At 48.0% G+C, this 25979-nt stretch overlaps 1 protein-coding gene across 6 annotated transcripts in view; it reads left to right on the forward strand.

Moving 5' to 3' along the window:
- The window catches only part of SRL (sarcalumenin), an 89933-nt gene that overhangs the window by 31414 nt on the left and 32540 nt on the right, over positions 1-25979 (forward strand). For all 6 annotated transcript variants that reach the window (XM_025192847.1, XM_025192848.1, XM_025192844.1 and 3 more), the window contains exon 2: positions 22925-24973. In XM_025192847.1, coding sequence (XP_025048632.1) covers positions 22925-24973 — 2049 coding nt within the window. The remainder of the gene's footprint in view (positions 1-22924; positions 24974-25979) is intronic.

A 25979-nucleotide genomic window follows, 5' to 3' on the forward strand; every position in this document is an offset into this window, starting at 1 on the left:
GGAGGTGAAGAATTTGTTAAAGAGGTCTGCCTTCTCCTCTGGCGTGACCACCAGATTGCCCAGCGTATCTTGCAGGGGCCCCACATTTCCTGGCGCCTTCTTCATCCTCCCTATATATTTGAAAAAGGACTTTTTATTATCTTTGATCTTGGACGCTAGTCCTAGCTCTATGTCTGCCTTAGCTTTCCTAACAGCCCCCCTACAGGCCTCAGCAGTGGAGGTATACTCCTCTTTGGAGATCGTACCCCCTTTCCACCGGGTGTACGCTGCCTTTTTGGCAACCAGGCATTCCCAGATGTCCTTGGTGAGCCAGGGAGGCTTTTGGGCACTCTTGCCCCCCCTTGCTTCTAGTTGGGATCGTCACCTCTTGGGCCCCGAGTATCGTCTCCTTAAGGAACGACCACTTATCTTGGGCACTGAGTTCCCCAGCCCTCGAGAACCCCAGCGCCTCTCCTACCAATCTCCTCAACTCATTGAAGTTGGCCCTCTTGAAGTCTAGGGCTACCACCTTGCTGCAGGCCCTTGACACCCTGCACTGGATGATGAATTCCAACAAGCGATGATTGCTATCACCCAGGTGGTCAAGGACCTGGAGGCCCCTTACCAGATCATCGCCTGTGGCCAGGACCAGGTCCAACAGGGCATTTCCTCTGGTGGGACTGTGCACCTCCTGGGTTAAGTGGAGGTCCTGTATCTCGGCCAGGAACCTCCTGGAACGGTCTGACCTGGCTGACTGCTCCTCCCAGCAGATGTCCAGGTAATTTAGATCACCCCAACTACATCCCTTGCCTTAAGTGCCTCTGGAAGCTGGCCCGAAAATTCCTGGTCCAGCTCCTCCCCTTGGTTGGGGGGTCTGTAGTAGACCCCCACCGTTACATCCCTCTCCCTACGACCACACCCCCTGCCAGAAAGCTGCCAGACTGGCCAGCAACAGCTAGGGTGTCTCAACTCTCAGCTACTCTCCCATATGTATTACAGCCAGCCTCCCACTGCACTGAAGTACAAGAAATCTCCCGCACTAACTACCATGTTCCTTCTACCTGTCCCCTTATAGATTGGCTGCTGAGCAAGGGAACCAATGAATGCATTTGGGCTAGGGACAGAAGTTACACATAAACCAGTTTAAATAATCAGAAGCTTGTTTAAACCTGTAACAGAATATAAGTTCAGGCCACAAACCAGTTTCAAAATGGCTGAAACTGATTTAAGATAAACCTGGTTGAACGTAGTATCAGACTTAACTGATTAGGGTCAAACCATTTTATGGAACTTTTGTCCCAGACCTCTTCCTGGTTTAAGATAAACCAGAGTCCCCCAGCATCCCAGCATGCTTTTCAGCCCTGGGCTGGGCTGTGCTGTCTGCCACACCCCTCTGGCCCCTAAGGCTAAGTGGGCAGGGAGAGGGTTTATTTTTCCCCCCTCACCCGCCAGGGACTGTAGCCAGGGTCTGTCTGGCCAGGCCAGGGCAGAGCAGCCCATATAGTACCCCTCCCTCTCTGTACAGAGGCAGGGATGGGGGCATGGCTAGAGCCGGCCAGCCAGCATGGCCTCCCCAGCCACCTGCCTTGCTCATGGCTGAGGCTGGGGTTGCGAGGCTGAGTCAGGTTGGCACACAGGCACTGCTGAGCATGGGCGTGGAGGAGCCAGCCAGGGCTGGGCAGTGGGGGCCGGGCCCTTCCCAGCAGGCTGGGGGCATGGCAGCTGTGCGGCAGGATTGTTCCTGGCAGGGGGTGTGGTGGTGGTGGCTGCAGGCACATGAGCCTCTGTGGCAGGCAGCTGCTGGGTTCTGGGTCCACTAGTGCCTCCGAGTCAGCTCGGGCACCTGCGGGAATGATTAACATGTCCCACACAGTCAGACCACCTGCCGAGGTGCCTGCCCGCAGCTGCAGTGGCATTTCCTCCATGCTGCTGCCCAGCCAGCCACTGCCCATGCTGGGCTGGGCTGTCATAGAGCCACAGCCAGTTTGGAAAGGCCCTGGCCCCATGGTCTGGCTTAGGCCAGCCCTGGTGAGCTCTTTCCAAGGTGGCTGTGGCTACATGGCAGCCCCACCCAGCCTGGGCATGGGGAGCTTGGAACAATCCTGCTGCACAGTTCCCGTGGCCCCAGCCTGAGCCACAACCCACTGAGAAGGGGTTGGCCCCCATGGCCCAGCTCAGGCTGGCCCCTCTGTGCCTGCCTGTGGCAGTGCCCACGGGCCAACTCAACTCAGCTCTACAGCCCCAGACACAGCCTTGGGTGGATAGTGGGGTGAATTCCCATAGCCTGTGCTTGGTGAACTGCACTGTTGTTCAGTGCAGACTGTAACAAAAACCACATATAGGCTCTTTATAAGCTGTGTGCCAGAAGGCCACTTTTGTTTCTCCCCAAAAACTCTGCTCTGTGACAATTTGGTTAGGATGGGCCCACCAGAGGTGACATACCTTACCCTATCTCTTTAGGTAACCTGAGCTGGATACATTCCTGAGGGATGGGGGGAAACCTGCTCCCTCTGCCTACGTGACTGGCATCACATACCTGGGTGAGGGGCTTGGGCTCCCTGGTGGGCTAGAGACTGACAGTCTGCCCAGCAACTAGTGATGTATTTCAAATTGGTTGGCTGACAGCCAACAGGCGCTGGCCTCCATTGGACCAGGTAAATGAGGTCACAAGGGCTATAAAAGTTAAGGACTGCCCAGGAGGAGCAGGGAAGCAGCCATGAGGGAGACTCAGAGACAGAGAAGAGCTGTACTATCTGAAACTTGCTCTCTCTCTCAAAACTCATGATCAAGGAACTGCCTGCTTCCAGAGGGAATCTCCACCTGCCTCTGGATGATACTTGTGAGTAAGCTACCTGAGATCTAACTAGATATATAGCTTGCAGCAACTCAGATGTATGATCAAAGGCTACCCAGCCAGGGGAGTTTGCTCTATGGGTTTTCTCTGATATTGCTCTACCCTGTACCCTATTCTAACCCTACCCTCTGTAACCAATAAAGTTCTCCTTTGTATCTAGTGTGGGAGACTTATTAGGAGTGGGTCTTGATTATGCCTTGGGGTCCCCTTGGTTCGGCTGACTAAGGGAGACCACTACTTATGCTTCCGACTGAGGGAAGCATCCCAACTTCTTGAAGTGAATCAAGTACCCTTGAGGGCTACTAGGCCTGTGTTTCCTAGGGTGCGCAGAGCCAGAATCAGTCCAGAGCCCTGGGTGGTGGCAGTGGAACGCCCAGGCTAGCGGGTGTGCCCCAGGAAGGGAGTCGGCCAGACGTGAGGCGCCCCCAGGGAGGCACTCGGAGCCTGGAAGGTGGTCGGGCGGAGTGAGGTGGGTGGCTCAACGCAGGAGTGCCCCCTACTGGCCCGCCACACACTGCCCTATGGTGTTCTGCAGTTCTCTAGTGCCTTTCCCACTAGGATCTCAACATGCTTTGCAGACTTTCATGAATCCAGCCTCACACCCCTGGGTTTCCTGATGCCCATTCTAGAATGTTCTACTTCTGATCTGCTACAATGCTGTCCTGTTTCACTCTCCGTCCCTTCTACAGGGTTGCTTCTCAGCTGAGCCCTCTGAGAATGAGTTGTTTGTTTCTATCAGGTTAATCAAACACTGATAAACACTTTTAAATACCAGCCCTCCCCTCCCCTGAGTTCCCATGTTTTTTCTGGCTCTGTCCTGTTCAGACCGCATGGTGTCTCTGCCATGTGTCTTGTAAAGAATTGACCATGATGGCCTCACTAGTTCAGATGGTAAACTGAGGCACAGCAAAGGGGCTGCTAGAGGAGTGACAAGAAGACTGGTAGCTTTTCCCCCTGCCTTGTTCTGCCAGTTTGTCTGAATCTCAGCCCTTTTCTAAAGGCCATGGCTCCTCCTTCCTTTGGGACTGGACACTAGCCTTCCTCAGTGAGAGGGTGCTGCCTCCTTCCTAGACTTGCTCTTTGTGGTGTGAATATTCCCCCTGTAATGGGCAATTTCTGTCAGAGGCAGAGTGATGTCAACTGATTTACAAGGGGCTGGGATACTGTAAGAAATGATCAACCAGCTTCTCAGCAGGACGGAGAGGTGCTTACAGAAACCCTGAGGGAAATGAGACAAGTGACTCCATGCCTTTCTCTCAGCACTGCCATGTCTCTATTCCAAGACAAATGGAGCCCCGATAAATATAGATAGCTACTGTTGCATCATAGCACTTTATCCAATACAAATGTCTGAGAGCTCTGGATTATTCACTCCACATCGCACCTCCTCCAAGTCTTGGCTTCTGCAGCAAGCACAGTTCATCACACTGAGACGGATTGCTTGGTTTATATCACTTGTCAGGACCCACACGCTGGGATGGGGGTGTTACTGGCACTGAAACACAATGCCCAGCTGTAACTGCTGCAGATATTCTTGCCAGCACTAGAAAGGTCACTGAAGGGATTCTTTCCTTACTCTGTTAGTTGATCTGTGTCTTTATTTGAGCAAAGGCAGGATCAGTGCTCTGGCTTCTGTCCCAGGAAATGGGGTCCCACTTCCTCTGCCCCACTTCTCCCCACACACTGCCTGGCTCTGACTTGAGGAACATCCTTAGAAGGGGGCCACACACGTATATCCCCAAACTATCCAGTGGCTGGGGTGTCTTCAAATTCACTGTCACGCTGGCACTATCATTTTAGGTAGTAAAAGCTTCTGGAGCCATCATTTATCAGAATAATGGAAAGAATAATGCCACACCTGGAACTGTGGATGTGATGCTGGCACCCTGGAGTCACTGACAGAACCGATAGTAAGTGATAGACCTGATTTAAAAACCCCTATTGCCTTCAATGGGACAAGATTTCACTTTAAATATGCAAATTCCTTCCCTGTTCTATGGAGCATCCCTGCCCTGTCCCCCAGTCCTAACTGTCTGTCCTCTCCTTGAGCCTCATTTATCCAACTTGGAGTTTGGGGTGGGCCAAATATAGAGGGAAGTCCCCCACTCTCCACAGTCAGTGTCAGTGGTTCTCCGTGAGCCTTCAAACAGCATTGCCAGCTCCCTGTTCATTGCAGGAGCCAGTTCAAAATTTCTCTCCACATCCTTCCTAAACTGGCTCCAGCCTTTGCTGTAAGTCTAGGTCCTGCTTGCTGCTCCTTGCCTTTCTGCATGCTCCATCTTGCCACTCATGGAGTAAGAGCTTTCTCCTCTCTTGTTGCCCTTCCTCATGGACTCTCCAAACCTTGCTTGCGTCTCTTCCCCTATTATTTGCTCAGTGACTATGGAGAGGGTTTGGGATTTGGCTGGATGACGCTCCCAGCATAAAGTCATACTACTCTGAGTGGCACAGGGATGTTAACACACTCAGTAGCTCATTGATATGCGTCTGTCTGACCGGCATGTCTCCATTCCCCTTTCTCTCCTCTCCCCACCCCCACCCTCTGTCTTTACATCCCATGAATCCCACTCACTAAGGACTTAGCTGGAAACAGTTGTAATATTCCTGAAAGGTCACAATCATAAGGCTAATCCTCCATGACTGACTTTTTCCACAGCTAGATTGCTGATTGGCAGCAACATGGATTATGATAAGCTGCATGCAATAAAATGGAATCAATGACATGCATGCATGTGCCCTGCCACTGATGTTCAAGCCACACCAGAGGCAAATCTTGGGAAGCTTGGTTAGAACACAGCTATGGGTCTCAGGCTAGCCCCAAGGGGAGGAGACCTACTAAATTCATTCCCAATACAAGGATAACCCGGGGCCAGACTGAACCGGGCACTGAGGTGTTCAGCTTTAAGAAAGCCTAGATTTTACCAAACCCTTGGGCTTTAATTCACAGGCCAGCAGTGAACCTCATTTTACTCAGCCTGTGAAACATCTGGTGCTGGGAACACCAGATTGGAGGCTTTCAGCTGCTTTGCTCATTGTGTATAACTGCTTGAGTGTCCTATAAACTTAGTCAATTAAAGGGGAGGAAATGGAGAATTTATGGCCATTTACTTGCAGACACCCAACCATTCCTCTGTTCTATGACCAGATGCCTCTACCAGGCTCTCCTGCTACAAGGAAACCACACTCATAGACATTAGGGCTGGAAGGCACCTCGCACAATCATCAGGACCAGCCCCCTGTCCAAAGGGCAGGAAGTCAGCTGGCATCATATGACCCCAGCAAGATTAATCATCCAAGCACTTCTTGAATGTGTCCAGAGTGGGTGCTTGCACCACTTCTGTGGGGGGAGTTTATTCCAGACTCTGGAGACATGGTCAGTAAAGACATTTTTTCTTGTGTCCAGTCTAAATGGTCTTCCAGCAGCTTGTGATTGTTTGATGTTGTCTTCCCTTGGGGTGCCCTGGTGAACAAACTTTCTCCTAGATCCTGATGTACTTATAGGTTGCCACCAAGTCCCCTCAGCCTACGCTTCTCCAGGCTGAAGAGTCTCTCAGCCTCTCCTCATAAGGCCTGCTCTCTTGACCTCTGATCATGCGTGTGGAACTCCTCTAGCTCCAGCTGCACTCTAGCACTGCTATGGCTCTAGTCCTGAGACAGAAGAGGGCTGTGGCTCTCTGAGGGCTAGAAGGCAGAGACCTGGAGTGGCCACCATCTTGGCTAACCTTAGTGATTGAACTAGGGTGTATAACAACTCTAGAGTCTCCATGGCTGGGACACATGCAGGGGTCTTTGGTTCATGCTGGGTGTGTCTACACGAGACGCTACTGCATAGTCATTACTGTGCAGTCATTTAGTACTTGCATAAACAAATATGAAATAAATGTGCAGTAACCTGAGTTACCGTACAGTAGTGCTGGCAAATGCCTTTTTTGTAATTCTGTCGTGCAGTAGCCCAATACTACTGTGTAGTAGCGTCACATCACGGTTTTTGCCACGCAACGTTACTGTGCAGTAGTTTCAGGCTGCTAAGCAGTCAGCATCTTGTGATGCACCCGCTGAGAAGTTACAGTATTGGCCATAAGGCAGACCTGTAGGTGATGCTTATTCAGCAGCTCCCCACTACTGAGAAGCTAGTTGCCACAGGTCTCAGAGTACACAGAGGTGAGAGGAAGAGACATTCCAGTGCAAAGTAACAAATGCCTATTTTGATCAGGGGTCCTGCAATAGGTCACTGTCCCTTAAAAGAGCAAGGAAGGACTGAATCTTCACTATTTATACAATAGAAATGGAGTGATTCAGGGAGAAAATCTTGATTAAATCCTAGTGAAAGAACACCTGGAAGGTCCCACCAGGACTCCAGTTAGTGACCCGGGTGGAAGCCTGGGCTGTGCCTGATTCTAATCATAATAAAGAAGAAGATTGAAAAATGATCAGTATTTTCCATGAAAGAATCAGAAAGCGATCAACAATGTTTCATCTATTTAAAAAAAAATCCCTTTTTTAATTCATTATTTTTTCTTCCTCTTCATCAGCAGGGGAATAGGGCAGAAAGAGGAAAAGAGAACTCTAAATAAGGAAAGAAATATGCATTTGTGATTCATTTTGCTTTGAGAAGAGGTGTAAATTCCTTCACAGAAAATATTCCTGTCAGTTTAAAAGTCTATTTCCATAAAAAATAAATGTCTTGATTACCTAATATCTCTCTGCTTTGCAGTGAGCAAGGCATTGGCAGCACCTGTGTCTCTCCTGCTTTTTTCCTGTAGCACACTGTAAGCTTTTTCTTGTTACCAGGTGCTCTGTGGTTGTGGTGCGAAGGCTATGGGGTGGAAGGAACATTATTGTGGACCTCTTTGGGTGGATGTTGTTTGCATGGTGGTCTGTGACCAGAGTTGACTAGATTTCAAGCCCCAAGAGGTCCTTTCCAGGCTTTTGCTCCTGTAACTATAATATTTGGACCAGATGTAAATATGAAGAATGATGCAAATAAACTGGGATTGGGTTTTATGTTCCTTGAGTCCTTGCAATTCTTAATTTCAGACTGTGTCACAGGTTCCTTGTTTCAAGGGGGCAGCAGTTATTTAGGGTTCCATACAGTAAATCATTAAAACATTACTGTCATCATCCTCATCAGAGATGATATGGTCAAATCATTCAGAAATCCCTCCACTGGGATCTTTTCTCAAGTGCTCACCGATGCTGAAATTCACTGGAGCTTGCCACCTTCTTAGTGAGGCCAGAAAAGTTTCTAGCCTGAACAATATCCAATGGTATGACTAGACATGACCAATGGCAAATCAAGACTGCAGAGTCTTTCACATATTTAGTATATGAGAGAAAAAATAGAGCATGTGAACCAAGCAGCACAACAAATTTTGGCATCACATTCATGACATGAAGGTAGAAAATCCTTGAGCAGTCAGCCTTGAATGCATCTGAGACTCTTGGAGGTCAAAGGTCACAGGAGAGGTCATTGCCTTTCCATCTGACTGATAATTGCAATCATATGAATCACTGACAGTCTTTAGTACTATTTCATAAGCATGTCTGTAATACAGTAGTTCCCACCATATCCTAGGCACTGCCCACATATATAACATACAGACAAGGATACAACATCCTCTATAAATTAGAGACAGAAAACACATGTATTCACCGGAAGATTTTTAATTTGCAAAATTAAGCTCTGGTAGTAGAAACTGTTCCTTTCTCAATTTGTTTGCATTCAAAGATTTTTTAATGCCTCATGATCTTGTGGTTGATGACCTCTCCACAAGGTAATAAAGTCAGGGTTGGTGAGAAGTATGCTTTTTATGTTCCACCATCTTTGGTTAACAGGTGGGTGGATGAGTGTGTGGGAGAGATTTTTTTTATATCGCCAATCAAATGGTTAATATCTGGAAAATAACTGCTTAATAGAAAAAGCTCAGGAGGCACAAATAGCTTTGAAAGAAGAAAAATGAGTCCTGGTTTTATGAGTCATCATAAAAATCCAAACTAGGAATACTTTGTAAGCAAAGGGATATTTCTCAGCACAAAGGGAACAAGCTCAAACTTCTAGTTATTATTGTAGACAGCAAAAGACGGATCAATAGCACTTTACAAACAGGAAGGGAAGATCTAAGATAGGTCTAAGCTGGGTTCATTGCTCCACCTGCCCCAGCTTTAGGAGTTCTAGTGCTATTGGATTTGCGTCTGAGCTCTCTAAATGATGGATTATTTAATTCAATGGCCAAATTGAAAATTATATAAAATGGGGGTGGAGGTTGGTTTGGGTCAACCTAAAATGTTTTGTTCTTCATCCAAAACAAAATGAAACACCTGGGTTTTGAGTTCCCTAAAACTTTTTTTATCCTTTTATTTTTAAAGGTCAGTTTGGACATGAAAATGCCATTTCAAAATTGAGTCAAATATTTTGTTCTGCTAATGTTGAGATGCAATATTTCATCATTTTGGAAAATTCTCTCCCTCCATAATTTTTCGACTTGAACCATTTTCTAAATGTAAGCTAAGTTTCCCCAGAACTACAGTTTTAGATGAACTCTGATCTCAACCAACTTGAGTTGAGGGTGCTCTGGCGAGGTGCCAGAGGACCGGAAAAGGGCCAATGTGATCCTCATTTTCAAAAAAGGGAGGAAGGAGGACCCAGGAAATTATAGGCCTGCTAGTCTTACCTTGGTAAGGGGAAGCTCTTTGAGAAAATTATCCAGGTGCACATCTGCTAGGGGTAAGCAGGGGAGTGTATGCTTAGGGGTAACCAACATGGGTTCATTAGAGACAAGTCCTGTCAGACCAACCTGGTGGCCTTCTATGGCCAGGTCACAAAATCCTTGAATGCAGGTGTCGTGGTGGACGTAGTCTTTCTGGACTTTAGGAAGGCCTTCGACACTGTCTCTCACCCCATTCTCGTTAAAAAATTAGGAAATTGTGGTGTTGATGCCTACACGGTCGGATGCATCGCCAATTGGCTGGAGGGCCGCACCCAGAGAGTGGTGGTGGATGGGTCATTTTTGACCTGGAGGGATGTGGGCAGTGGGGTCCCACAGGGCTCGGTCCTCAGGCCCACACTGTTCAACATCTTCATCAGCGACTTGGACAAGTGGGTGAAAAGCACCTTGTTCAAATTTGCAGATGACACTAAGATGTGGGGAGAAGTGGGCATGCTGGAAGGGAGGGACAGGCTGCAACTGGATCTGGACAGGTTACAGGGGTGGGCGGATGAGAATAAGATGGGATTCAATACTGACAAGTGCAAGGCACCTAGGGAGAAAGAACCAGCAGCATACCTACAGGCTGGGGAACTCCCCTCTCATCAGCACAGAGGCAGAAAAGGATCTTGGAGTCATTATAGACTCCAAGATGAACATGGGCCGCCAATGTGGGGATGCAGTCAGAAAGGCTAATCGCACCTTGTCATGCATCCACAGATGCATCATGACCAGGTCCAAGGAGGTGATCCTCCCCCTCCATGCGACACTGGTCGGACCGCAGTTGGAGTACTGCGTCCAGTTCTGGGCGCTGCACTTCAGGAGGGATGTGGACAACATCAAGAGGGTTCAGAAAAGGGCTGCTCACATGATCAGGGGGCAGCAGGACAGGCCCTATGAAGAGAAGCTACGAGACTTGAACCTGTTCAGCCTCCACAAGAGAAGACTGAGAGGTGATCTGGTGGCCATCTATAAACTGGTCAAGGGAGACCAGCAGGCAATGGGAGAGTCCCTGTTCCCCTGAGCACTACTGGGAGTAACAAGGAATAACGGCCATAAGTTGACTGACAGTAGATTCAGGCTAGATATCAGGAGGCACTACTTCACAGTCAGGGCGGCTAGGAGCTAGAACCAACTACCCTGGGGTCTTCAAAAGGAGGCTAGATAGACACCTTGCCTGGGTCATTTGACCCCAGCATGCTTTTCTGCCCATGGCAGGGGGGTGGACTTGATGATCTGCTCAGGTCCCTTCCAACCCTACCAACTATGAAACTATGAGTTCGGATTTTGAAAAACTGCAATCCACCTAGTGAGGTTTTGCAAAAGCAAAGCTATGATGCATGTTTGCTTAGCTACTCAGAGCTCTTTGGCTGTAGAGACAAATGCCTTGTTTCAGATCAGTTCCTGAAGTGTTGCCTTGGTAAACTTCTTTATCAACTTTCAGTAATGTTTTATTCCTTAATTCTGTATTTTGTGCCAATGACAGCGTACTGTAGACATGTTGATCTCTAAATTAGCTGCTGGTGACAAAAATATCTCTCTGGTCACACTGAGGGCACAGTATTTGCTGCAGAGTAAAACAGAGCATGTTCGTTCCTGCTTCTCTGCTGTGTGTCCCCTACCCTATGCTTCTATTTCTGTTGGTGGGGTGTCTCTTTAGCCCAGCCACCTGTTCCAGTCTGTCTTATAGCGGACCAGACCCTCCTCCATCCTCAACATTTTCAGCCTGTAGCTCCAAATTGAAGGAAAAATTCCCCGGCAGCCGTAGTGCTATTGGAATTAGAAACAAATACATATTTGGCAGGGTTACTTGGTCTGGTTTTAGGGTCTGTATAGTGCCAAGGACAGAAGACCTATTTAGAGTGTCACTGCCATAGACAGCATTCTTCTACAGCAGGGGCAGGCAATTATTTGGGCCCATGGGCCACATAGGCAGTTCTGGGGAGCTGTCATGGCTTGGTCAGCACTCAAACCTCCTCCAACAGCCTGGAGCTTGCATGCCCTGTGGCTCCTCCCTGCCTCCGCGCTACCAGCGCCCAGCACCAGCTACGCGCACAGCCCCAGCCCTGACCCTGGCCCACCCCACACCTGCTCCAGACTCATCCCAGCTGGAGAGGATCAGCTGGAACCCATGCACACATCCCTGACTCTGGCCCACTCCTCACCTGATCTGGCCCATGCTGGGCAGCAGCAGTGGCAGGGTAGAAGCTGCTACTCAGCATGGGAGAAAAGTGGCTCTTCCCCTTTGCTGCTGCTGGGCTCTTCTTGCTGCAGCCACCTGGATGCTGCATCCCGGCTGCCCTGCAGCTCCTCTCTGCCGCTGTCATTGCAGTGGGGCAGAGGTGGCAGTGGAGAGAAGCTGCAGGGCAGACCAGGTATGGGCGGGCGGCTGCAGCAAGAAGGGCTTGGCAGCAGTGAGGGGGAGGGGCTGCTTTTCCCCCGTGCCTAACAGCAGCTTCTGCCTGGCCCCCACTGTTGCTCAGCATGGGCAGGAGGTCCAGAGCAGGCATGGAGCGAGCTGGGGTTGGGGCGGTGTGCATGGGTCCCCGCCAATATCATGGGGCTGGGGCCAGCGGCAGTGGCACCTGGAAAGAGCCACTGCCACCTGGGCTGCCTAGAAATCCAGTCCAGCTGCAGAGCCATCCCAGCCCCACTGCGTGCCCAGGGGTAGCAGGACGTGCCACAGGCTGGACCGTGCCTGGGCCAGGCACAACCAAGGGACCTGCCATGGGCTGGATCTGGCCCAAGAGTCATATTTTGCCCACCTCTGTTCTATAGCCAGAGGAGGAGGAGAAGTAAACTCCATGAAGTGTTATAGCTGTAGGAGCATAGGATACCTGGCTGCTGGAAATACATTCATTGTAGCCCACGGTAGGTGTATCTACAGGTGCAATTAATGGTGTTTGGATTACTGCACAGTAACTTCAGTACGGCCCTGGAAAAGCATTTTCACGTGCACCCTGTTGGGAGCAGATTTACTCCTTATAGGATTAAGCAGATCCAGGACTGCTCCTGCCCTGCTCTGACCTCCTGTAGCAGCCTGGGAGAGCTGTAGGTTCCAGATGCAGCTGACTGGGTGCCAGGGGTATTTGGAGGGGACAGGTTCAGCCTGGCAGGGGTCTCTGGAGGCAGGGAAATGCTCAGCCTGGCCAGGGATGCTGTCCTGGGTGCATGTGGTGTGTGCGCCATGGACGCTCCTCACCTTCTCCCCAACAGCAGTGGACAGAGCACCATGTCCAGAAGACGCCTGCTGACTGGTACTCCCCCACCCCTGCAATAGGGTGCCAAGATGGCTGCTCACAAACCTCAAGCCCACAGCGCACCCCCAAGACCATATACACTCTGGACAGTTTCTAGTCAACAATCTTTGGGTGCTTATATAATTGCTCTGAGGCTGCCCCCTGCTGGTCTGGCTGACTGGGAGCAAATTTGCTCCTGGTCAGCATCTACATATGCACTACTGCACAGTATATCTACTACCTGTATATACAAGTAGTAGATGTACTGTGCGTTAGCTTATTTTACTGTGCAGTAGCTCAGTGCACAGTTACAGTGATGCTTTGCTGTGCAATAGATCAGTCTACCGCACAGTAAAGCATCTCATGCAGATGCGTCCAGCAAAACCCAGCAGAGAAGCACCAATAGCCGTATTTTATGGAAGGGGAAGCTGAGGCTCAGAGAAAAAGCCCCAGTGAATGTACTTAGAAGTGACCTTGCACCTGGGTTGCTCCAGTTGTCTGGTACAGAAGATGATGCTGCTAATCTCTGGGTTTCAGAAATGCAGAGCACCTAAAGCTTCTGTCAGATCCCTGTGGTGGGAAGGGCCACAGCATTTCCTCACAGTCTGTCACCATATTTCAGTGTCCTTGTTACTAGAAGCATTCTTCCTGGAAGTTGGCCAGGCTCCCTGGCCAGGTTGTATGTTCAAGGGTACACTCCAGCCTCTCCTTCTGACTGAGCAACAACAGTGCATCATGGGAGCTCTTGATCACTATGTATTAATGGCAATACAGTTCAGCCAAGTTGCTTAGGCCCTAGGGGAAACTAAGGTCAAGAAGCACCTGAGCTAAATTCCCACCATACATGGCAGTTTAGGGGGATGTTGATTTTAATGTAAAACAAACCCCATCATTTGGATTTTCCTGACAGAATACTAAATACATTCAGCAAAATAATCATTTTCTTATGAAAAATTTCAGCTTGCAGAAAAGCTATTTTCATCCCCCCCCAACACCCCCCAATCCAACAATACTACATTTCAGCAGAAAATTCCCAACCAACTCTAGAAACTAAGCACAAGTTGCTGAGTGCTCAAACTAACCACAGCCACCACTGAAGCAGCCCGAATGCACCATCCCTCTTGAGTGATTGTGATCTGAGCCAAAGACCTTGGAGAAAATTGGAAAGAGATGTCCATGCTTGGACAGTTTGGGTGGGGAGCACTCCATTCTCTGCCATCTCCCCTCTCAACAGATCTAGTCCTGGATCCTAATTCCCATTCTGGCACGTTATTAGTATTACATCTTGGGAGGTGGGTATGGAGCAGAGGAGAAAATTACTGTTTTAAGGGTGTGTGTAGATCATAGTATCATAGTATTTAGGGTTGGAAGGGACCTAAACAGATCAGGTCTGACCCCAGGCAGGAACGGGTGCTGGGATCATATCACCCCAGCTAAATATCTGTCCAGACTCCTCTAGAAGACCCCTAAGGTAGGAGAGAGTACCACCTCATTTGGGAGCCCATTCCAGAGCCTGGGAGCCCCTAGCTGTAAAGTGATGTCTTCTGATGTCCAGCCTGAACCTTCTCTCTAACAATTTGTAGCCATTATTCCTAGTAATCCTGGGTGGTGCCTGGAGGAACAGAGCTTTCCCCAATTCCCGCTGGTTCCCCCTGGTGAATTTGTAAACAGCCACCAGATCCCCTCTTAGCCTTCTCTTGTGGAGGCTGAATAGGTTCAGGCCCTTTAGCCTCTCTTCGTAGGGCCTGCCCTGCTGCCCCTTGACCATGTGAGTGGCTCTCCTCTGGACCCTCTCAATGCTAGCCACATCCCTTTTGAAGTGCGGCACCCAGAACTGGACGCAGTATTCTAACTGTGGCCTGACCAATGCCGCACAGAGAGGAAGGATCACCTTCCTGGACCTGCTTATGATGCATCTGTAGATGCACGACAAGGTGCGGTCAGCCTTACTGACTGCTTCCTCGCATTGGTGGCTTATGTTCATCCTGGAGTTAACAATGACTCCAAGATCCCTTTCTGCCACTGTGTTGACAACAAGGGAGTTCCCCAGCCTATAGGTGTGTTGCTGGTTCTTTCTCCCTAGATGCAGCACCTTGCACTTGTCTGTGTTGAATTCCATCCTATTCTCATCCGCCCACCTCTGTAACCCGTCTAGATATAGCTGGATTCTGTCCCTCCCCTCCAGTGTGCCCACCTCGCCCCACAACTTGGTGTCATCAGCGAATTTGGACAGCGTGCTTTCCATGCCCACATCCAGATTGCTGATAAAGATGTTGAACAGTACAGGCTCTGGGACAGAGTCCTGGGGGACTCCACTGCCAACATCCCTCCAGGTCGAAAACGACCCGTCCACCACCACTCTCTGGGTGTGACCATCTAGCCAATTTGCCACCCATCTGACTGTGTAGGTATCAATACCACAGTCACCAAGTTATTTTTCAGAGAATGTGGTGGGAAACCATGTCAAAGGCCTTCTTAAAGTCCAGGCAGATGGAATGAAACTTCCCATTTATATTGATGCAACTGCATTTGTACTTTGGGATGGCTGCTCAATGGCCAGGAATGTTGCAAAAATCATCAATACCTAACTGCCTGCTCGTGCAAAATAATTCTATTACAGAAGCACAGCCTTATGTTTTCCCTTAAACTGGCAAAAGTTTTGAATAGCCAGGAGAGGAGTAGGCAAAACATTTTTTTTGTTTGCAAGCTTGATTACATCACAACACCAGTGGCTGCAAAGCTCATGCAAAAGGCACAATGCCCTGGGGCGCTGGGGTGAAGTGTTGAAAAAGCAGCTACACCAAGCTCCAGACTAACCACACACACACAGTCCCTGCCACCCTGCTTGGTGCAGATGGGTGAGAGGTTGCTGCTGGGAGAGGGGCAAAATAGAGAACGAGGATGAAGTACGTGACATGATGGAGGACACGGAGCAGGAGGAGGACGTGATGAAGGACATGGAACATGAGGAGGAGGTGGAGGAGGAGGATGTGGCAGTACTGCAAATGCTGTTTAACTAGGGATTACTGCTGGAACACTTCAGTAGGAGTAGAACACTACACTGTTCAGTGGCAAATTGCACTCCTGTTTTAACAGCAACAACATTAAGAAGATACAACGGGTACTCAGGGGAACACACACAGCAAAACAAACAAGTGAAATTTGACTGGGCTCTGTTGAGAAACCTGAGGAGGACCAGCAGAATCAGCATGGTGTGGGCCTGCGAGAGCAGCTTGGACTGGTGGAAACAAATTGACCTGATCACTTGGAATGACCAGCAGTGGCTGGAGATGTTCAGAATGAAGAGGGAGACATTCTACCATATTGTCTCGATGCTGGGCCCACACATCACGAGGCAGGACACAAACATGTGTTGGGCCATCCCGTGAGACAAAAGGGTTGCAATGGCCATCGTAAAACTGGCCAGCCCATCCAGCCTCTGCTACATTGCCAACCAGTTTGGTGTGGCTGCCTGCACAGTGGGGCAGGTGACTCATGAGGTATGCCAGCTGCTTAATTTTGTTAGAAGCAATCTCCTTATCTGCCTGGCGAATCCACAGCAAGTCATAAATGGCTTTAATGAGAAGGGATTCCTAAACTGCGTGGGGGCTGTAGACAGCACTCACATCCCAGTCCTGTGCCCTGCTAGGAGTGGGAGGCTTTACACAAACAGGAAAGGATGTGCCTCCTTGATCCTGCAAGCCGTGGTGGACCACTGGGTTGGTTCATGAACACTTTTACAGGGTGGGCCAGCAGTGCGCATGATGTGCACGTGTTTCAAAACTCCCCTCTGGCTGCTGTCATGGAGAAAGGACACTATGTACCTGGTGTGGAGGAGGGAATGAGCCGTGGTGTTGTTGTTCCCCCTGTTATATTAGCGGATGCTGCCTACCCCCTAAAGCCCTGGCTCATGAAGACTTATGGAGGGAATGTCACCGACCCGCAGAAGCTGGCTTTTAGCTGCTGCCTCAGTGGTTGCAGGTTGGCTGTGGAATGTGCGTTTGGCTGACTGAAAGGATGATGGAGGGCGCTTACGTGCTGGCTCAACATGGATCTAGAAAATCTAATGCCCTTTATTGTGGCAGCCTGTGTGCTGCACAATTTCTGCGAGAGCTGTGGAGAGGTTTTCAAGGACTCATGGGAACAAGAAGTGTGACAGGCAGTGGCAAGACAACAGAGACATGGGGCAGCAGCAGAGGGACTGAGGAGATATTCTCAAAGAGAGGCTGGTTGAGTGGTCCTTGTGCACAATTGTCTTGCAGGATACATTGCTGACAACAACCCCTAGGAGCACTTTGTTCTAAAATAAATTCTTTTTTTTTTTTAACACTTTAAAATCTATGTTTGACTACAGGGGTGTGCAGTGTTGTGGATGGGGTGTAGAAGGGCGGACAGAAGGGGAAAGGGGGAGGAAATCAGGACTGGGCTAGGGGTTTGCTGCTTTTCTAGACTGTGAGTGGTTTGTGGGGAGGGGGGCATTATGCACCGTCACCCACACGTGACTGAGCCCTGCAGGGGCACGGGGACAAGCCGAACAGCAACCCACATTTTGAAAAACATTCCAAAAACATTTATAAAACAATTCATAACACACCTCCAAAAGCCAGATGTGGCACTACACAAACAGTACGTGGGCAGGGAACGGGGGTGTTCCAATGGGAAACTGGTTTGGGGGAGGGGGGCATTACTCACCATTATCCACATCTAAATGCCTCCCCCTCCCCCCCATTCTAGCTGTTGGCAGGTTAGGTTGGGGGTGGGGGGGAACAAGCCAAACAGTAACCCACATTTTGAAAAGCATTCCAAAAACATTTATAAAACAATTCACAACACATCTCCAAAAGCCGTATGTGGAACTACACAAATAGACTGATGGTGCATCCGGCCAGGGAACAGGAGGGTTTCCCATTGGAAACTGTATGAAGATCAACGAGCTCGGGAATGCTGGGAAATGTAGTCCAAAACAAACAAGCAAGCAAACAAAAAGACAGAAGATCACCAACATATAAGCAGCAATCCCCTACCAACTGGGCGGCAACAAACACCCACCCACCTGCTACTCTTATGATATAGGTAGTTATTAAGCCGTTATGTGAGTGAAAAATTCCAAGGTGGAATGGGAAGGGGAAGGAATGAACGGGAGGGGAGGATTAACCCGCGCGGCTTATATTTTGGGATTGGGACGGGGTCCTTGCGATAGTGTACTGATGGAGAGAGACCAGACCAAATGAGCATAGGTGGGTACAAGTGACAAGGATTTTGGGGTGACCATGACCATGCCCAGGGGAGACTCCCAGAGAGTCAGGACTGCCCAACCAGAGTCCAGGGGTGGGGACTGAGTGGTTCACATGCACTATACAGTAGGAAAGACATTCTAGGGGGTAAATTGGTATTTGACTCCCTCTACTGACATCTGTGGGGAATGATAGAAGGAGGCTTAACTCGCTCAAAACCACTATTTGTGCAAACAAAAATGCACCGCTCCAAAAAAAAAAAAGCCGCATTAACATTTTTGGGAGGTCTACATTAACTCCTGTATTGTCTACACACAGCCTAAGGTGCTATGTTCTGCTATGTGCATCCACTCTCCCCAGTAGTAATTGGAAGCTAAACTGGTAATTTAGTAGCTGTTTCATTCTAGTTTAAACTGCCCCAGATTAGTTTACTGTGGGATAGAAGCAGACATACAAAACTGTTACAACAGACCAGCTGACACTCTGAGGGGCAGTAAGTCTGCTCTTCCATTTTAGGGAAGCATAATTGTTTCAACTATGCATGGCCACAGTGACCATGACTGAAACACAGTTGTTTCAGCATTGGTAGAAAAGTTGTGCTAGTGAGTGTGAGTCTGGAAGCTAGTATTCTCTGCCCTGCTGTTTCCAAAGTTATCTTGAGAAGGAGAGCAGCACGTTACAGGTTGGGCATGAAGAGTGGCTCAACAAAGTTCTCAGGAACTATCAAACAGCAATCTGGCAGCCTTTCTTTTCTTTTGTAATTTAGTCCCTAAGGTGATCCAAGCAAGGTACATTTTCTTACATAACTTCTTACTGCTGTAACTGCACTCAGCTGTTTTGGCACCACAACATACAGTACAGAACTCCAAGTCCTGGGAGATACCAAGTGTCATTTTACAATGGACCTGGAGGACACATCTGAGAGATGTTCTTACTTGTACCGTGCTCCCCTCCCCCTACTCCCATCCCTCTACCATCTGCTTGGGGAAGGTCGAATATCCTCCCAGTTGATGCATGGTGAGGACATCATTACATGCTATTGTCTAGATTTTTTTTTTTTGATAGTAAGATATAGACTTAATTGGGTACTTGTTGTGGGGTAGCCCTAGCAGGGAAGGTGACCGATGGGTTAGTTCCTGTTATTATTTTGTGTCTGAAGGAGCTGCTGCTTCAGTTTGCACTATGCAGTTGCTAGACATATTTTTAGCTGGGATGAGGAATGTCAGAGGGTGTTAAGCCCATAACCTTTGGCCCATTTTGCTGCAACGTGATCATCAGTTGACCATCTGCAGATCAGCACAATTTGACGTTTGATGTATTTAAAGATCACAGAGGGGGAAAAAAGGGAAAAGGTGGTAGAAATTGGGCTGGGGTGGGACCTTATATAGCACCTTGAAGGTCACAGGCAAATACGTAGCAGCAAATGAATTCAAAACTTAGATGCTGGTTTAATCCTTTCAAGGTATTTTTTTGCTCTGTCGCTTGCACCTGGCTTGTCTCATGCTGCCTGTGATTTCAGTCAGCTGCAGCAAGTTACCAGACCAAAGGGCAAACATTTTTTTTTGCCCCATATTTATTTTGAGGTAAAATATCCAGGCTACACATGTCCTGACCAAGTACTGGCCTGTCTCCAAAAAAACACAGTACCCCTCTTCCCTCCAGTTCTCCCTAAGAGCCCCTTCCCAATGCCCCTCAGCCATCCTCAAAAGTCTGCTCAAAGAGATCATCTTCATCACATATCCTGAAGGTCTCTAGATTGAGGCTACTTTGGACCATGCAGTAGGGAAGCAAAGAGCAAAGCTGAGGGCCCTCCTGGAAAGATCCCATCTAGGAGCTTTTCTAAGCAGAAGGATCTGCACTGATCTCACTGGTGGCAGGGCTGCAGAGTGGAGTCACCACACCCACTGGCTGGCAGCTCCACATGCTCTTCCCGGACAGACTAGCACCAGCTATAGCATATCCTGTGACCTGTCTTGGCTCCTTCCCAGCTCAGCACATCCATGCAGCATCGAAGAGGTTCCTTCCACACTGTCTGACCCCCCTCTTCTGTCCCTCTTATCCTTACAATCTGGCTATTTGACCTTCCTTTGATCACCCTAATCCGCCTCTCGGCTACTCCTGCTTCTCTTCCACACCTATTGGATATCCTCCTATCTCAACCTACTGTTCTTGCTTCTGTTTTTCTCTCCCTTCTGGCTCTGCAGGTTTGCTCCTCTTTTATCCCTTCCTCCTCCATTTCTTGAAGCCTCCCATGCCCTCAGTGTTCCCACCCTACCTGTCTGGCAGCCCTCTGCTACTGTGCAACTGCCCCTGCTTTACTTTCCCTTTGCATACCCTTCCCACCTTGAAAATATAAACCCATGATGAAGAGAAGGGAAGAGTTTCTCTTCAAGGGACTGACTACTGTGAGCCAGTAGAGGTAGCCAAAGCAACCACAGCTGAGCACTAGCCCTGACATGGACCCTGCCAACTCAGGATCTGCTTGAGCTAAGGCAGAGGAAGTTATACCAGTTACTGAAACAAAAAATATTTTTAAAATATTCAATCTGGGTAGAACTAACATGGCAAATTTGCAGGGAGTTAATTTTACTTTAATCTGAAAATGAAAAAAATCCTCCCCCCTAAATCATTGTTCATTAACCCAACATCTTTGGCTTCATAACCTGTTTTCAGGTTATGCAATTCTCTTAATTTTTTTTCTTTATTATTATCAATTGAGATCAAGTTTGAAACCAAAAATGCCCCTTTCAAAACAGAAAACTAGAAACATTTCAACATTTGGAAAAATTTTTTTTTCCTTTTTTTTTTTGGCTGAAACTACCCATGCATCATTCTGGTGCCTTCCCTGTTTACTCCTTGCTGTGAGTACGTCATCCCACTGCAGGCTAAACTTCTCTGGGGTTTTGCCGAAGATCAAACAATGTGAAGAGCTCACTGCTGGTTACATGCTCATGCCAGATTTTGCAGATGTGAACACTTCCATTTTTATGTACACCCCAGAATTAATCCAGCACAAGGATGTCTAAGTTTGAAGGAGTCTGTGTGGAAACTTTTACAAATGGGTTAGCTTTTCCAGAAACTTTGCTTTCCTTGTATAACACTTGGCTGTTAGTTACTAGTTATGAGGTTTAAACGTTCAGTGGAGGCCTACTAGAAATAAGAGATGTTCACTAAGTACCTGTTTATATTGATCAGAAATGAAGCACACCTTGAGAAAGAAAGTGATCTGATCTGTGGTACATAAGCCTGGGACTTGTCTAGGAACAATATGAGGGTATAGTTTTCTCTCTGTAGTGCCAATGCTTGGATGAACTGTGCTGAGCTGTGTTGTACTCCATGGGCTGTGAATGACTAGCTGGCTGGGACACTGTTTGGCTGTGGAGTATGGCAGAGAAGGGCAGGGCAAGGCAATGTTTTAAAATCTTTTGACAAAAAGTGGTGCTAGGTGAGTCCAAAGTACATTTACTAATAGAGTGACAAAAGGCTATGCTGGGTGAGGCTGGGCCTGGCGCACACAGCTGGGCTCCCATTCATTCTGGAGCGCAGCATTTGGGAGTGTGGCTTTGGGGAGGAGTGTCAATGTGTTGTGGGAGAAGGCTGAAGAAATGGCCCATTTCAAGCCTGGTTGCCATCTCCTAGATACTGATGGATCTACCCATTTGGCCTCCCTTTGGCCTGGGTGAGGATTGGATTTGTTTCTGATAGGGATCTGCCAGCCAGCTGGAGTACAAAGGAATTATTTTCCTCTGAAATGCTTCCCTGGTATGTAGGCATTAGACTTTTCAGGGGATTATTCAGACTAGCAGCAACTGTTTGTAACAGAGACAGGAGAGCTTGTAATATTTTATTTTAGGCATCTGTTGACTAATGTTAAATTACAGTGAGAGGCCCATGGAAAATACAGATGACATCTCCCTGGATGCAAAATGAATTCATTGTATTCCATTCAGTTACACAGCAGAGCAAATGTTTTCCTAATGAAGGGACACTCACAATAAATAGCACTCCCTCACCCTGACCCTGCAGCAAGCTGGAAAAGTGTTGTGGTGTGCACTCTCCGTCATTCACACCGGTGCTAAGAAGGAAAGGACATTGCTCATCCTGGAGCAATGACTTTGTACAGGCTATTGGGACAGTGACAAGATACCCAGAGCTCCTTCCATCCCCTCCTTCAGTCCTCCTCAGAACATCTATAATCTCACCCTAGCAAACCCACAATGACTAACCTCAAAATGCTATGGAGGAAAAAGAACTCGGAAAGGGCATTTTTTAATTTGCTAAACACAAGTGGCTTTTAAAGTGCAGATTTCTGAGCTCAGCTTTTGTCTCCCAGGCCACTTTGCTGGCTTTTTAAAGAAAGTTATATGCTTACATCTTTCCTTAATGTTGCTTCTGGTGGGGCAGAGCATGAGGGCACAAATGAGTAAGAAAAGCAAGTGTTACAGAAAAAGGCGTAGTCCAAAAAGAACAATTATTGGTATGACTTTCTAGGGCTACAGTAATATCCTAAACATCAATCATGTAATATAATTATTCTCTGCAACAAAGATCCTGTTTGCACCCAGCTTATTGATAGGAACATGAAAAACAGGACAAAATCAAAGAGGATTTATGACCCCCTTGAATCAACAGGGATAGATTTTAATTATATTTGTAATAGTCTCAAAATACTATTGTTGTAACTTATGCTGAGTCTTCATGTGCGACATAAGTAACAGAATTCTGTCTGTTTCTTGCATGCATGCAGGCACACATGTAAACACACACGTACACACATGCATAGGTTGCATGCACATCCATACCCACCCACTGTCAAATACACCCCCACATTGGGTTGATACAAGTAGACTCTTTCTAGGTGAAGAGAAGAAGCAAGCTCTGATAAAACTGACTGATAATGTTCTAATCATTTAGAACTGCAAGTTTCTGCCACGGGTGGCACTGAAGATGTTGCCAGTCTTGTTGAAAGTCACTTATCAGCTGCAGAGCCAACCCTAGAGGAAGAGAAAGAAGGGGTACTTTACGCAGACTCTTTACCTCCCAAGAAGAACATTTTTCTCCAATATGCAGACAGCAATGAGGCAGCAGCCCAGGACAGGAGTGAAGTGTCACATGACCATGGGCCTAAGACAGGTGCCAATATAAATAACCCTGATGATGGCTCAAACAGTGATAGCCAAGAGAAGGACAATGAAGTGAACATTACAAATACCTCCTCATCAGTTTCAGAGCATGCACATGCTGCTGATGGCAAAACTAATGAAGGTGTAGAGAAGGAGGAAGAAGAAATGGAGAATCCTCATGAAGATGGCAGCATGGAGAAGCCACTGCCCAAAGAGCAGCAGGTAGGCAGCATGAATGAAGCTTCAAAAGAGAGCAAGGAAGAAGAACTCAAGCTGAAAGAGGCCACAAGTGAAGAGTCCCAGAAGGACAAACAAGATTTTCCTTCAAATAGAGATTCTGAAGAGAACGAGGTCCTGTCTGTAAAAGAGAGGCAGGGTATTCCTCAGGGTACAAAGGAACTAGCTGAGGAGGAGAAAGCAGCAGAGAATCATCCAGGTCATGATGATGACAAAGATGCTGGTGAAAATGAAAGCAAAATGAGCAAGGGATCCCAAAGGAATGTGCAGTCCTTAGATGGCTTATCCTCATCAAGAGATGCCACACCTAGTGCTGGACCTAGTCTAGCAGGCTTGGGAGCGCATTGGGAAGAGGTGACCCTGTCAGAGGAAGTCTCTGTGGAAGCTGAGGGCAAGATTCAACATGGCAGCCAAGAGGCTGAATCTCAAGCTCAAGACAAGGACCAAGATAAGAATAGCCAAGACAAAGCAGTCTTTGCATCAGAAGAAACCAGTCAGATCTTCAGAGATATGCATACCAAAGAGGAGGATTTAGGCAATGGAAATCATGACAGACCCAATGACAGCACTTTTGCCAATGGCCACGCATTGGAAAATGATCTGGAGAAGCCAAATGCTGCCTTACCTGAACAAATAGAACATTCAGAGGTGGGAGCAGAAGACTCTAATGAGGAAGAGTATAACAACCATGAAGAATCAGAGGAAGGAGGTGATGACCTGGCAGAATCAGAGGAAGAAGATGATGGCCCAGAAGGGTCAAAAGAAGAAGAAGAAGAGGGTGCTGGTTTAGCAGGGTCAGAGGAAGAAGGTACTGAGCTAGAAAGGCCAAAGGAAGATGGCTACAGCCTAGCAAAATCAGAAGAAGAGGGTGATGGCCCAGCAGGGTCAGAGAAAGAGGATGCCAAGTTGTCACAGTCAAATGAAGATGATGGCTTGGTAGAGTCAGAGGAAGAAGCCACAGAACTGGCAGCGTCAGAGGAACAAAATGATGGGTCGGTAGAGTTGGAGAAAGAGGATGCTGAGCTGATAGAATCAAAGGAAGAGGGTGATGATGACTCAGCAGCGTCAGAGGAAGAAGCTGTTGACCTGGCAGAGTCTAAAGAACAAGAGGATAGTCCAGTATTGTCAGAGGAAGATGCCAAGCTGGCAGACTCAATGGAAGAAGACCATGGCTCAGTAGAGTCAGAGGAAGAAGGTGGTGTCCTAGATGAGTCAGAGGAAGAAGCCATTGACCTGGCAAAGTCAAAGGACCAAAATGGAAGCTCAGTAGGGTCAGAAGAAAAGGGTGCTGATCAAGCAAAGTCAGAGGAGAAATCTGAAGGAGACACTGACCTAGAAGCTGCTCAGGAAGCTGCCAGTAATACAGAAGAACACACCCAAGTAAACAAAGAAGAGCTCAACAAAGAGGAAGCCAAGTCTGAGTCTGCAGGCTGTGAGCATGGACCTTGCAAAGTGGAGGAAAAGCACCTAGAGGACTCTCACAATAATAGCCCTGCTGCTGTGAAAAACCCACCTGTGGATGAACAGATAGTGGCAGAAACAGGCAACACCCCTGACAACAATCCTCCTCCTGCTGTTGCTGAGACTGAGCCCAGAGAAATAGGTGTGACTTTTTTATTACTAGGTGTGCCAATAGCAATAGCCCAAGAGCCAAGAGCCTTGACTAGTGAACTAGCAAATGTAGAGTGGAGCTGAGCTTGGCAGACATTAAAACACACAATGTGCATGGCCCTCTTCTTAATGCTTATGCTATCAGTGTGTGGCTCTAACTAGCTTCCCATGCTCTGCCAAGGTTAGAAGGTGCAGTACTAGACATACTGGATGGAACTGGGATGGGACTGGTAAGGCCCATGAAGGCTTTCACCTCTGCACTGTTAGTGTGCACTGGAACATGATCAACAGTGATCCAATTTCATTGCCAGCTGAGAACTCGTCCATAGTCTGCATGAAATGGAATGCCATACTCCCTGCCCATTTCCCAGTGAGAAGGTTGTCCATAGCACCAGTCTTCAACTCGGTGAGCACCTGTTAGCAGCCTAAGCACAGGCCAAGGAGTGTAAGGGCCACAACAACCCAGCTCCTCTCTCAACCATAGAGATGGTTTCTCCCCAGCAAGAATGAAGGAGGCACAGTGTGTGTGAGATGGAGGTGGTAGGTGGAAAAGGATTTTTCCCTAGTGCTTTCCTGTAGATAGACACAAGACTTCAATGCCCAAGATGTAGCTTGGCACATTTCACCAACCTCACATTCATGTCATTGTACATCGAACGGTAAAGGAACCTGATTCTCAATTGCTCATTGCTTTTGCAGTCATTTACACCAGGGCAAAGAGAGGCACAAGTGGATGCCAAGCATTGCAATTTGGAGATGATAGTGATTCACACCCATTCACTTACCCTGAGAGTGAGAACCCTGTCCAAAGAATACAAACACCTAGACACAGGCCCAACCTCTCTACCTCTTGACTGATGATTTCCATTTTGTGTTGATTCAGTACTGACAATACAAAACAGGTGGGTCCGGATTGGATAAAATGTCCAGTTTATGCACTTTCCAAGGATAAACATTAAACCAAGGGATATAAGCTATACTGGGAATTGCAGGTTAGA

This window comes from Alligator sinensis, unplaced genomic scaffold, assembly GCF_000455745.1.
Source record: "Alligator sinensis unplaced genomic scaffold, ASM45574v1 scaffold1406_1, whole genome shotgun sequence".
In the NCBI taxonomy this organism is placed as follows: Eukaryota; Metazoa; Chordata; order Crocodylia; family Alligatoridae; genus Alligator; species Alligator sinensis.